At 35.8% G+C, this 15120-nt stretch overlaps 1 protein-coding gene across 6 annotated transcripts in view; it reads left to right on the top strand.

Moving 5' to 3' along the window:
• Window positions 1-15120, top strand: part of GABBR2 (gamma-aminobutyric acid type B receptor subunit 2) — a 475356-nt gene that overhangs the window by 312584 nt on the left and 147652 nt on the right. For all 6 annotated transcript variants that reach the window (XM_083824026.1, XM_083824027.1, XM_083824029.1 and 3 more), the window contains one exon: window positions 10518-10625. In XM_083824026.1, the coding sequence (XP_083680152.1) occupies window positions 10518-10625 (108 nt within the window). The remainder of the gene's footprint in view (window positions 1-10517; window positions 10626-15120) is intronic.

Below are 15120 nucleotides of genomic sequence, written 5' to 3'. Positions count from 1 at the left end.
CCTTCAGCTCATTAAACAATTCTTTTAAAATTTCCCTCCTCCGGTTATTATTTTTCTTGTGGAATAGCTGATAGCTTTCAATGAACAATTCTCTTCCTTTCTTTTTTTAAAAAAAATCATCTTTCCATAGCCACCATCCACCCTGCCTAAGCACTTTCTCTGTATCTAGGAAACACTAAATTAATGTTGAGTTCATAAATATGGGAGACAAACCCACTTTTCTGTTCAGTAACTCTTCTGTCTCTCCTCCGTTCCACCCCAAAACTCCCACTAAGTGCTGGGTACAGAGTGTACGTTTGGCACCATGTAACGAACATCCATCTCTCCATATGGGCAGCAAGCTTATTGGTTTCATAAGGCCTACTTACAGATACCGGTTCTTATAGGATCAGGCTGGCACAAATCTCTCTTATCATTCGTTTCCCTGGTAATGCATGATTTGGATTATACATTCTAAACATATTAGAAATTAGTTTAAAATTCCCATTTTATGAGAGATTGTTACTCTTTAAAAGAACAAGCTACAATAGAGGGTGATCATAAAAAGCCATTGAACCAAAAATATGTGGGTACAGCTGGAATAACTACATTTTAGGCACAGAGAAGAACCACATCAATGATGGAGGCAGAGGGTTTTTTTGTTTTGTTTTGTGGTGTTTTTTTTTGTTTTGTTTTGTTTTTTGTTTTGTTTTGTTTTTTTGGTAGGGAAGTTAAAATTTTAATTCAGCTTTTATAAGCACATGCAAAACTGAAAGGCTGTTATTAGTGCTATCCCCTCTCTAAGCCAAGTAATCACCCTCTTTGTCTTCCATATTTAAAAAATGATTAGACCTCATGAGAGTAGCAGTGTACACATAATAGCAAGTTTTTTAAAACTAGATACAAGATATATGTGGTTACTGTGATTATTCTGTCTTAGTGTAATTTTCTGATAACTTTCTGCTAAGACTCGTGGAAGGTCCTTAAATACACCTGAATCTACCAACTAAATTCAGGAAAAATGGTTTCCAAATTTTAAGTATTACATCCCAAATCTATTGTGTGCACTTTCTCCATGGCACAGTGTTTATAGCATTGTTTGAAGGGTGAAGTGCTTAGAATCTCTGGTCTTTTCTGACTTTTCTACAATGTGCATCTACCTATGGCATATGTTTTATTCTGTAATATTCCAAGGACACTGAACCACGATAAAAAATTTGAAAGAATTTCTTTGTTAAATTGTACCACCATTCTCAACTCTGCAAGGCACTGACTGTAGGAGGATGTGGTATATAAATCAATCTGTTGAAATACAGAACCAACCGTTAAATGTATTTGAGAGTCAGCAAAGTACTTTAAACATATGGGCAAATAATTTGATAAACAGGGATATTATGTTTTTGAACTTCTGTATTGTTGACTGTGTGCTAGAGTAGGTAATTGGTTTCAAAATAACTCATTTTTATCTTGGTATGCCCATTTTCTACGGAAAAAAATCAAATATATTTAAATAGTAATTTATTACTTATGGTAGGGATTCCTAATACCAAACATAGTATTATTTCATTCCATATCTGAATTAGAGAGTAGGTGTCATATTGTAAAACTCCAGCTGCATGAAATTAAAACTATCTGAAGCAGTGAATTCTCAGAAAGTGGTCAGTGCAGTATGGGACAGTTAGATGTCTTACAACTGTCAATTGCAACTACGTTGGTTGTACAGAAAAAGTAATACAGTAGTTCATTACATGTATATATATTCAAAACTAGAAACTGCTTCAGGTATGCGGGAGGGAGAGAGAATGAGGATGATCTGATCTATCTTTGTTTTCAATCTCAGAATTACCATGGTACCATAGAAAAAGAGAAGTTAGAAGTAAAGGTGTGAAACAAGATGTGATGCCAACTGGAAAAATGCAAGCAAGTGGAAAAATAATTGAAAGCATTCATTATATGGAAGAGAGAGACTCGAAATTAGCAATGCCAGTGACATACCTTATGAATAGATTTTAAGCTGACATACTAAACAGGCATACTTAAAATAGAGAGAATATTAAATATGATCATAATGTTTAGACTTCTGTAATATATTCTACTGAGGATTTCACACTTTACATTTAAGACTAGTGATGTCTCTGCAAGTTGGATCCGCTGTGGGATGAAAGGCTAATAAGAGGCGATGGTCACAAAATGGAGCACAAGAGGTTCCGTGTAAACACCAGGCAGCACTTCTGTGCCGTGCGGGTGACGGAGCATGGGCACAGGCTGCCCAGAGAAGCTGTGGGGTCTCCTCCCTGGAGATCTCCAAAAGCCGCCTGGACGTGGCCCTAGGCAGCCTGCTCTGGGTGTCCCTGCTGGAGCAGGGCTGGGACCAGGTGGCCTCCAAGGGGCCCTACCAGCCTCAGCTGTGCTGCGAGTCTGTGAGCCTCAGGAGAACCATAGTCTCCTTTGTTATGTGTCTCCCTCAACTAGATAGCTAAAACAGATTAAAACAGATGTTATTTATTTTATTTATTTATTTATTATAAAACTGATTAGGATGTGGCTGAATGAAAGTTTTTTTTTTTGAGCACCTCAGGTAGCTGTAAATGCCGATAGTCTCTACCTGGAAAGGTGTTGTGTACTAGGTAGTAGTAAACTGAACATTTCAGCTTATTCTCAATCCTGGTGGTCCCAATGTGTATCAGCACTTTGTCCAAGAGAGTATATACTCCATGGGTGACTGGACTGATAGGGAAGGAGCAAGTGATCTATTTGGAACAGGTCACGATAGAATTCATACCGTTCCAGGAGATATCTGTTCTGGAGACACTGATTGTCTTTCAGTCTCGTTTGCACTCTGGAGTTCTGCAAAGGTGTTCCATCAAAGGTAAAAGGACGGAAATGTTGCAGATTACACTGTCACTAAAATTAAGCATGCTTTGTTTTGTACTCATTAATTAGCATAATTTATATGAATTGCCAAAACCAGGCAGATATCCTGTGATTCCTGGTGATCTCACTGGGTCTTGTCAGTGTTTTGCCTTAACAAAAAGCAAAGTAAACAGAGTGCATTAAGGTTTTTGTATGCATGTGGTGTTCAACGGTGCTTTCATCTGTCGCAGGTTGTTCTCAGGCTTTCAGATTTCAGTCAGGTGCTCTCAGCTGTGATGCAGGCATTTGAAAACAGACTCTGCATAGAAAGAGAGCCAAGCAATGAGGTGGGGTGAGGTGGAGAGACAGAGAGAGAGAAGGAAGAAATGGAGATATCTGCTGGTAAAATACAGCTACCCACTGCAGAGTGAGACTGTCTGGACTTTGTGTTGTTCTCATTCAGACAACCTGAGAACAGGTGCATTCATGATAACAGTAGATGTTAGAAACCTTATCTTCTCAAAGATGTACTTAAAATTTGACTATTTACCTTTAAATGTATCCAGATCTTCAGAAGCACTTAGGGTTTGTCTACTAATTTTGTTCTTAATTATGGGTGATGAATATTTGAAATCTGACTCTGTATCATGTAGCAAAGTGAAAGGCAAGCTTTTATGCTTTTTCACTGATTTTCCATAGTCATATCTATGTTCCACTGAGAAAGTAGCTAGGTGAGGTGGAACTCCGTGGTCCATATTGGTTCCACTTTTTCTTGGGAAATCCTGTGTCTGTGCAAGGTCAGGATTATAAGGTGGTATGAAAGTGGAGAGACATCCTAAAACATGCTCATCAAACACAGACTCAGAGATTACAGCAAGGAGCATGGAGGAAGTCAGGTGTGAGGGGTTGTAGAATGGTTTCCTAGGGAAGAGGGTAGACTGCAGCATGAAGGGTATGCTGAGAAATTCTGTAAAACTCTGAAAGTCATAGAGTTGCCTGACAGCAGCTCTGGAAGCAGGGGCTGGTCTTTAAGGATAAAGCAGGGAGAAGAAGCGGATGTATCAACCTTTTGTCTCTTTATTTCTGCTTTGTCTTCCCTCAGCACTTTGAGGTTTCTCTGTTTACCAATTTTTGGAGGCAACTGACAAAAATTAAAAATGTTGGGCAGGGCCCCCCAAATTTATGGCTGTCTTGGTGTACTATGGGCAAGAGCCACTTGCACTTGACCCTGGGCTACTAACTGACATCTAGCTTTGCTGTTTGTTAAGTAGTTGATGATGTATTCCCCATTGCCTTCCTTTATACTTTTCAGACATTGCCATAGGTTTTGGGTTCCCCCCATTTCCTCGCACCCCTCCCTTTGGACTGTATACTTGACTAATTCTTTTATTCAAATCGTTTATTCTTGGCTAGGAATTAAAAAAAAAAAAACAAAAACAGACACTCAGCTCAGCTCATACTGAACGGCAAAGCAATTTGGACCCCTAATCTATTTCTTTGTCTTTGAAAACCATAGCCTTTGTTTGTATTTTTAGTCTGGCCTTTTTCATTTTGTGTGTGTTCATTAGTTTATTTCCTTCTTGATTGTCTAGCTGTTAATTTTAATCTCCCTTTTCTGTATAATCAATTCCATAATTGTCTTAACCATCGTTCAGTCCGAGACTGATCTCACTCCTATTACATTCAAAGGCAATTCTGTTACTGAGTTTAACATGAGCCTGATCAGCTTCTATTTTAGTAAATGACATTTTTTTGGGGAAAAAAATATAGAGGGAAAATTTACAAAGCTGAATAGATCCCTGAAACAGAATCGTTCATATGCTGAAGCAAATACACCACAACTTTGCCAGCAATTTATTTAGGTAGCATTTTTAAAACATTTTACCTCTCTTTGAGTAGGACAATAGCTAGATTTTAAAGCCCCCTTATAGAATTGTGGGCAATTATAATATCTTTTACACTACCCTTGGATTGACTCTCAAAAATGGTCTGAAATATATTAAGAAATCACTACAGGAGATTTCACAGCATGTAAAGAGCCACTGTACTTAATTTATGTGAAAACAGCAGGATTCAATTCTGTAATGTTATTGCCACATACTTTTAGTAAGAATTGTGCTGGTGCCACACAAATTCTAAAGCGTGAGTTAAAAGACCTAAACATGTGTCATAAAATGTTTGAGATAAATGAGAAAAGTATAGTTCAAATGGATGAACTCATTCTTTGGGCCTGCCTATGCTCACACTGGGAATTTTGCCATTGCTAATAGAAGCAGGATCAAGCCCTCAGGGAAAACGTGTTGAGATGGCACACTTCTGTTCATCATAATTATCCTTTATGTCCCCAGTCTGCAAAGAATAATAGAAGGTGCTTAATTTTAAGCCCATGAATAGTCCACAAAAATCAACAGAATTGCCTACTTAAAGATAATTGTGCTCTTCAGGGCTAAACCCACAGTATGGTTTATTCTCCTGTTTGTCACTTTTAAGTGCCTAAATCTAGTACCAAGATGCCACCAAGCAGCTCAGCACTAATGTTCAGCTAAAGCCTGACCCAGTTGGTGCTGCAACTTCCAACCCTATGCATGTGTAAAACTGCTAATTACTGATATTGCCCAAATGAATCAGACTGAATTTCATAAACTAAATTAGAAGGTATTGGGAGTGTCTAGTCCTATGAAAGAAATGCATGAATGTTTCTATTTAAATGAAACCATTAAAATAATGGTCTTCAGGTAGTATAAATGATGCTTTCAAGAATCTTAAAGCTGAGTGATTCCTCTGCGGGAACAAAAGCTAAACATTTTGCTAACTGAAGAAATTGTTTAAAGAACCAAGCTGGTTCGCTATTCAAATACTTTTTTTTTTTTTTTTAAATCAAGTATCTCTGAAGTGGTGGTGTTTTTAGCTTTTTATGCAACACATATTGAAATTCTTCTTCCTGATGTTTATTTAAATTATTCATTCTGTTTCTCTGCTCCTATCTTCTTGGTTGCATGATATTGGCAAACTGGATTAATATAGCAAATCTGAAGCTGCAGCACAAAAAGAAAGATATGGTATAGGCAGTTCAATGGGTTGCTATATTTCATTCAGTTTCAATATTTATTTTTTTTACTTTCAACTTAATAGAGGAATAAAATACATCACTTTCTTAATAAGCTGCATTTGAAATTCTTGTTATTGCTTTAATAAGCTCAACAGCTTCATGGGCATTCTTCAGTTCACAACTGTGAGATTTTCTGAATACATGTGCAGTGGTGGTCAAATATGGGAAAATAATAGAACTTCTTTAATAGTGACACTTTATACATTTCATCAATTCAATCCATTTTCCAAGGTAACAAGTTACGACATCAAATAAGTTTGTGGAGTTTTTACATGGATACATTGATTTCTGTGAAGATATCGAATTGTAGCATTCAAAACATAGGCTACCCAGTGAAAGCTCAAGGTTGAGAGGAAATACAATTTACATGGAAGTAACTTTATATTAGGGTGTTAAGCTATCAAGGCTTATTACATTGTGGAAGAATACTTACACTTAAAAAAAATAAATAAAAGGTCTTTTAACACCTCTTATGGGAAAGCTTGGATGGAAACTTTTTGTTGCAAAGGAAAATTGAAAAGAATTGCTATAGCTCACGCTTTTACAAAACACAGACCGCTTGTTCATAAATGCAGTGACTTTAATTAAACCTTACAAATTTTGTTTAAACATTAATATTTGACAGAGATGGATTTTTTGTTGCTTTAAGCAAACATCATGTTGGTTTTTTCTTAGCCACAGACTGGAAAATGAACAAGAATGGTCTGTTTCCTTGTGGAGACACTGTCAGTGTTTGGTGGTGTTCAGATGGGTTGTCCACCAAGTAAAAGATTTTTAGCTTTTCCAGCTATCACTAGGAATGTGCTTATAAGAGCTCCTATTAAGCAATGTATAAAAAGCACAAATTACAATTCCTGCTTATTTATGAGTTGCTGGGGAGAGCGTGATCTTTCTCTCTCTTCTGTTCAAATACGTAATTAAGAAGTTCCAGCATGACAGAGTTACTGATCAATTCTATAACATCACAGTGATGGCATTCAGTGTAGGCTCAAGTGGTATTATCCAATTATTGGTGTCAGTTTTATTGTGTCCTTTCAGGTGAGTGGCAATTGGAAGTATTACATTTCAGAATATATATATATAGAGAGAGACATACATAATATAATATATATATATATTCTGAAATGTATTATACATATATATATATAATGTGATTCTTATGTGCATAGTGTACTAGTTTATTTTAAATTCAGAAAAACATTAGGGCCAATATATATATTTCAGTGGCTTTTGATATTTTCCAAATTTTTCATTTTTCTGTCTGTATAAATGAATTATAGCAGACAAATTCAAGGTCATTTTCTTCAAAATTAAAAATCTATTTTCATCTGAAACTTATTGTCTCATTCTTAGCAACAGTGATCTCACTTTGATAAAATTTCCTGATATCTTTAAGTCAGAACATTTCTAATGTAACCAATAGTTATATTATCCTAATTTGCATAATCCAGATCAGGAATACATAAAACTTTTGAACTGAACATGATAAAAATAACACTTTAACGCTTTTTTTTTTCTGAATATCCAGTTAGAAACATATTATGAGCATAATTGAATTTATTACTATTCCCAAGAGGCAATTACTCTTTCGGGGAGAACAAAACAGATCTTATTAGAGACATGAAAATACCATGTATCTGTTTGCCAAATATATCACTAAACTGTACACAAAAGAGCTGAATACTTATTAATAGCAGCAAAAAGATTGAATGCTAAGTATGGTTATCACAGCTCAGTTGATGTGAAGTTAAAAAAAGACATAACTGGCTAATAAGAACATGTTGATAAGAAATGTGTTTTTTAAATCACTCAAAGTTGGTCTGATTGTGGCTTTGCTGAAGTTATTAGCATAATGTATGATGACGGATAATGAGCAAAGACTTGAAAAAATATTTAAATTAAAAATAATATGTTGCCAACCTAAATATCTGTTCCCATTTTTTTGTTTGTTTGTTTTGAAATTCTTTTACAGTACTGCAGTGAAGAATGTCATTAGGTGGGAAAACTCATGTGGCTTGGGTTTGATTGGTGTTCGTTTACTGATTTTAGTAATGGCATGATTAACCAGCAATCACTGTATGGTCAGAGTCAATATCAGCAATGTAACAGATAAACCACAACATCAGTTGCCTATAAAATTTTAATATATACATACAAATGCCTAAACAGTCTTCTACAAGTATCCCAACATTTTCTAATAAACATGGCACTTTACCAGCTACTATGAAGAAAATTGTCACTACCCCAGCCACAACCAGGACGCATACCCTCTGAGTAACATGCAGACAGCGCACAGGACATATGGTTTAGCAGCGCACCCTTTCTTCTGGGAATGCAGTTTCCCACATGCAGATGCATCCTGTAGGAGATGTGAGCTCTCTATCTTTGTGTGCATATCTACAACCTGCTAGTGCACATGGCAGTGAGGAAGCACGCCTTGAATTCACATCTGCATATCAGAGATGTCTGTCCCTGTGCAGCGCACTCCACACATTCACTTCTGCTGGATGCAGGCATCTTCTGGCCCTGGGTCTCTCAGGACTGCTGCTTTGGTACTATCCTCTTTCTTCCCACTGTTATAAATGTGTATGACTCCTCCTTTGTTTCCAAACTTCGTTGGTAATTCCTTCATGACTGTTTAATCCCACCAATGGTTGACGTGCTCTTTTGTGTAATCAGCTTGGTGGTATATGCCTTCTCAGTTTTGGGTGTCCACACACATATATACCTCTTTGCCAAAATCCAAGACACTTGTTTTACGTGTACTTTCCTCTCCCTAATTCACTATTGCTGACCATATGTAATTAATTGAATGTATTTATTTATTTATTTTAAGGAACTGTAGTTATTTTATGACTCTTATTGCTCTATCAAAATTTTTGAGTGGGTCCATGTCTTTTCTATCTTTTCTGTCTTGATATCCAATCACCAATGCTTACTAGAAATCAGAATTTCTATTCCACAGAAAATTTGGGGGACAAAAGAAACAGTTTTTAATACAAGAATGGAAATGCTGATGATCTCTGGAAAGGCAAAAATAGATGATATGTACTTAGAAGTTAAACATTTACATTATTCTTAATATTTATCTTAGATCCCAAGTTCTGGATCTTCCTGCAGCACATAGTTTGTCATCAACAAGCAGGTCCTGAAGTTGCAAATTGAAAATCTCAAATTCTTCAGAACTCAGATGTAAAATTAAGTTGGTTTCCAATTAAAAATTTGCCTCTAATTCACCCAAATATTTATATATATATAAATATATATATATATCAGTCATATATATATATATTTATGACTGTCCTTTTTTCAACAAATCAGATTTTTTAAATCAAAAAAACCAGCTCAGATGGCCAAGGATGCATGGTTAACATGGCCAAAACAAGGCTTGCTTTCCCCTTTTTTAGGTTTGCATTCCCTCTCTTTAGCCATTGTCTCTCCCACAGTTTTTCCATTTGCATTGTACAGTACATTTTACTCTTACTCCTTGATTCACATTTGTGCAGTGCTCCATCATGACAGCTGTCCCAGGTGCAGTCTCCAGAGGAAGGAGGAGATTATTCTTCCGGTAATTTTTCAGGCACCCAGATTCAGTTGTACGTTTTCAGCTTGTTGCTGTGCCTCTTGCGTGATCTTCCACCTGCTACACTGTGTAGTCTCTGGTCCTTCTTTGGGAAGGAAAAGAGGTCTGTTCAGGGCAGAAAAACTTTTAAACAGCCAGACCTCCAGGGCAATGAAAATAGAAACTTCCAAGGAACTAGAGTAGGCTTTGCAGAGCTTGCTACAACTCTGAAAGTTAGTGGGTTTTTTTGATAGTTTTTTTTTTTTTTTTTTGATCTTCTGGATTTCCTTGGGAAACTCACTGTAAGGAAAATAACTAGATAGGTCTATCTCAAACCTGTAATGACCTTAGGGTCCCGTCAATTTATCATTCTATGTGAGCTCAACATCTCCTTTTTCTTAGACCCATATTGCATATATTGTCTTTGATTCAGGTCCTGCCCCTGAGGCTTGCCCACCTAGGCTTTGTTGCTTTGTCTTTCCTCTTTTACCGACAGAATAACTTTAAGGTCAGTTTTTCATATCTTTCCCGTATGCTAGGGATCTGCTTTCAGTGTTACATACCACACATAGTACAATTTCCTCTTATTTAGTCTGAATGACATCTTTACTTCTCTGTTCCATTCTGTTCAAAATGTTGCTGCTAATATTAGCTCCCCGGGTAGTTTTTATAGTCTCTGTCTCTTGTTTTCCTCCACTGGTTCCTTCCTCTGCCTGCACAGAACACAATAAAAGTGGGAAAAAAAAAAAAAGGACGATATTGTAACTGAGTTGTGTTGTTATATATGGAAGAGATTGTGAATTCAGCATCTAGATTTGTTACACTTGGAAAGGGGATGGAGGAAGAAGAAAAGAGAGAAAGCAATAAATGAGACAATTTTGAAATGTCAACATTTTTATTAAGTTCTTTGAGTATTTTTCAACTGTCAAGAAGAAATTGGCTCAAACGATGATATCCACATTACCTACTGAAAATAAAATGGCTTTGTCTTTTTTTATATATGTATTTTTTTAGGTCCGAACATGGATTCTTACAGTGGGATATACAACTGCCTTTGGAGCAATGTTTGCAAAAACGTGGAGAGTTCACGCAATTTTCAAAAATGTAAAAATGAAGAAAAAGGTGAGGGGAAGTAAACTCTTTTTTCATTGATCTGTTAATACCATTTTCTAACAGTTTTGCTGTGTTTCCAGGATTGCAATACTTGTGCTGACTCTGTTCATGTGTCACATCCAAATATCCTGAATAGTTTGGTATTGGGGCTTTCTTGGTCTTTTTTAGTCTGAGAGTTGGAATCAAGCCACAGCCTTTCATTCCATATAAAGAGGTGGACAGTGGAGGCAGTTCTAACCTTTTGAATTGCATTCTGTCCTCATTCTTATTTACTATGTGGTTTCAACATCCAGAATTCTGTTTCTGCTACATTCATAGCAGTTACGAAAAGCTTTTTGTATACGTCTCTTTAGGATATAGGTATTACACACAAGTTTCTCATGGGTTGGTAGGAGGAGGCAAGAGAAAGTGAGGCTTATGTAGGTCTCTATTTCTAATTTTGACTGAAATTGCATAAGCTTTCTCTCAAATTGATAAAAAATAAAACACAGAAGTTATCTAAGGCATTTTTGATACATAGTATTTTCTGTGAACAGCTAAGCCAGGCTTACCTATAGTACAACGGTTCTATAGTGTTCATTTTATATTTTTCCCATGGAGCTTCTTTTTGCATGTGAAGCACTTTTGATCACATAGTTTCTTCTAGAAATGTGAAAACTGATGAATAGAAATCACATTAATGTGTAAAAAAAAAAAAAGAGAGAGAGAGAATAACATAAATATTACTGTAGAGTAAAAAATAGTGCCAAACACAGTTCCTATATGCAGCTGAATATATTTTCTCTAATAAGTAGTAAAGAGGCATTTATACCAAAACTAAGTAAAATAATATTCCAAAAGTTATTCAGATTTCTCTGCTCAATGTGTGGTGACGGAAGAACTGTATGTTGTTATTGCCTATGATAATGTTTCTATAGCTGATACATGTTGGGTCACTGTCTCTATGGGATACACCTTTTGACCTAAAAAGATTTTGGCCTGAGGTAAATAGAGAGAGAGTTATCTCGGTTTCTGAGACGATTTATTATGCCTCAGGTTATTAAGGAAGTAAGTGCCATGGCACATTAACATACAACCACCAGGTCCTTCCCCCTACTGTTATCTTAGATCAGGTCTATTTAAATATTTGTTAATTAAATACTAAATATACATCAATGTATAAAATAAAGAAGGATAAATAACTAATATCTTAAAATTAATTAAAATTATAAGTAATGTCTGTACCAAAATGAGGATACCCTGGATGGATGAAAGCGGAGATTGCCCTTTGTGCACCTGTGCAAAGAGCCCACTATAATATACCAGTTTAAGCTACCACGGTCCTATATATATATACATATATTAACAATCTTAGACTTCCTGTATTAAAGACTTTTCACCCAGGCCATTCTTGAAAAATGAAAATTTATATTGTAAATTGAAATATATATTGTATATATATTTACAATATATTATATTGTAAAGATGCCTTTAGCTATATCGGTACAAATCCTTGTAAATCAGTGGTTACACAAAATACTGCCAATGTAACATCAAAGCATTTACTTAATAACCTTTATTATCTTGAGAATTTTATCACTTCTACAATACATGCTCTTCCAAAAAGGAATGAACAGTTACTTCAATTGACTGTCACTAAGTATTTGCTTTATTTTTTTTTAAGAAAACTTTTCATTTTAGAGCTTCACGTTGCTACTCAATATTAATACTCATTGTCTGTTAATTAAACATCATCCTCAAATTCTATATAGTGCCTGTTCCTCAACAAGCCCATCAGCAATTGCAAACTGCAAATATTTTTTTCACAGCTGTAAGTTAAAAAGGGTTCATGATCAGTCAAAACGACGCTAGACAGTGTAAGAATGATAAATTTCCAGTCAGGGTGCTGAGCAATGAGTTGGTCAAACTCAAAGTAAAAAAACTCAAATAAAACAAGGGTGTTAGAATGTGTTATTAAATATACTGAGATTAAGTAAATAATGCACTTGGTTCTGTAAATTATGAAGAATGGCTGTTCCACAGAATAATCTTGGTTTGCAATTTTTTATATATTGTTCTAGAACACAGGCATGAATCTTACAAAACAGCTTTCTTGAAAGAAAAATCAAAACAAATTAGCTATCCCCAATAAATGCTTACTAATGATACATTTTCTGGTTTTGATTTCCCAGGATAGATAAAAGTGTATTTAAGAGCTGATTCAAACCCATGGCATTCTTTTCTTATATATTACAGCAGGGACATTTCTATTTTCAGTAGACGTAGTTTACAGACAAAGCATTTTGTATCTATTGAAGCATAGACAATATAAATTTTCACAAACAGTATCTAAACTGACAAAAAAAAAAAAAACACAATGGTAGTTCTGTGTGGGGAAAAAACAAACACCACATTAATGCTTTTTGAATTAGCTGTGCCATGTCAGAGCAGACTGGCATTTCAATACAAGGAGTACAAAGTTCCAAAATTATTTAAACACTGTGGCTCCTATTCATTTGTGGTCAGTTCAGTTTCCACCTACAAGTATGTTAGTAAAATCCTACACTTAGGTATACCACTTTTGCCTGTTGTCCTGTATATTTTCATCAGGAAAATTTGCAAACTGATTTTTTTTTCTTTTTTTAATAGTGGGGAAGTATCTCATTGTTACACTTGAAAATATTCATTCATTTCATGGAACTGGGTATTAAGTAAGGCAAAGAAGAATATAGGAGACATTTCTTCTCAGAAAGAGTAGTCAGGCATTGGAACAGGTTGCCCAGGGAAGTGGTGGCATCAGCATCCCTGTGGGCATTCAAGGAAAGGTTGGACCTGTTAAATAATAAATGTTAAATAATTCCACTGTTACACCGTTTTAATACTATTGCACCATTTTAGTGCAGTGGAGAGCGAAACTAAATGATTTACGATGTCTTGAATTAGGTGAAGATATTTATTAACTTCTCTGTATTTATCTCTCAGAATTTCTTTTATTTTCACCCGTTTATAAATCTACTTGTATGTTATCAAAAAAATAAAATAAAATTCAGAATACACTCCTTCTTCTATCAGGCTGCTAACTGACAAATTTTTCAAGATTCCCAATGTACTGTTACCATCTATGATCTTGCTAGGGCTCAAAGGAAGCAAATTAAAAATGTATTAATTTTAGCTTTTATTAATTTGATCTGAAACAGAGGGGTGCAAGGGAATCAAATTTTTTGTTAAATGAAAATAAGAAAAGCAGTAGGGGAAAATAAATTAGTTTTATTTTTAAACAGCTTAGTAGAGATAATGGAAAGTAGAATGAATTAAAAATAACTGTAACATTCATAAAGGAGATACAATTCTGTTTTCTGTAAATCCGTTTTTTGTTGGTTTTGACAGCAGAATATCTACTGCTCATTGGGAGGTGGGGATTGCTCTTATGCTCACCAGCAGAGGAGGACTGGCTGTGGCTGAGAGTGTGGAGATTATCAGTGGTGGGAGTGCTCGTGGTGTTCTGGTGAAGCCATCTGAGCCATCTGAAGAAGCCAGCCCTTCTGGTGAAATTTAGAAAGTTCTGAAGTTATCTTTTTTGATGGGAGCTGCACAGTCCCTAGAATGGCAGGTCTCAGGGCTCTTTAAAGCAGTCCTGCATAGTGTCTGCATGGCACAGCTCCAGCATGCCAAATAAAGACCATTCACTTCTGGAAAATATCAGAACAGTAACAAATTCAAGCCAGTGTTTTTTAAAGGCTCCATAAGTTTTATATCTTCTTTGCCTACAAAGACAAGTATTTTCCATTTGTAGGTGAATACAATAAAGCATTATGATCTGGGCCACAATGTTGCTTGGTGCATTTTGTATTTGAAAGCACAATACTTCTCTGTTGATGTTGCTATGGTAAGCTTGTCTTCCCTATAACAGTACATTGTAGCTTTGTCTATTTGTACTCAATCCTTTAAATGTGACATCAAGGGAGGGATATTTTCTGTTTAATTTCCACTCAAAATACTGTAAATGTGCTCAGTTGTTAATACCCCTGTAGAATTCTGGTGACATATGTCTTTATATTGACAATGTTGTTACAAGGTAAATGCAGAATATAATTGCACGAGGAGATGTATAACAGCATCTTTTCTAAGACTTCTGCTGCTACAATTTAGCCAACATAATCCTGCTCTTTGATGATATCTTGTAAGTTTTTCTCTATTCTTATATTTACTCTCTTTTTACATTTCTCGCAGATGAGAAAGGGTTAAAAGAATAACAAGCATGGAGAACAAGATATGGGCACTCTCTCAGTGTTAGAAAGCTACAAACAACTGCAGGAGAGAAAAATAGCTTACAGGTCCGGCTTGACTTACCTATGCCTGTCAGTCTGCAGCTAGGCTGTGGCAAACTTAAAATCTTACATTCAACCTACTAGGTCCTTAAAAGACCTCTGAAGAGGGTTGTGGTGTTCATGCATTGCAAAGATGGATAGGAGCTTGTACAGACTATTCTGTTGATGGCAGCTTGGAGAAGTGAGCCTGGCAGTGC

This window comes from Anser anser (assembly GCF_964211835.1).
Source record: "Anser anser genome assembly, chromosome: 2".
NCBI classification, from domain to species: domain Eukaryota; kingdom Metazoa; phylum Chordata; class Aves; order Anseriformes; family Anatidae; genus Anser; species Anser anser.
The sequence above is the reverse complement of the archived record's forward strand: the minus strand, read 5'-3'. Positions and strand labels throughout refer to the sequence as shown.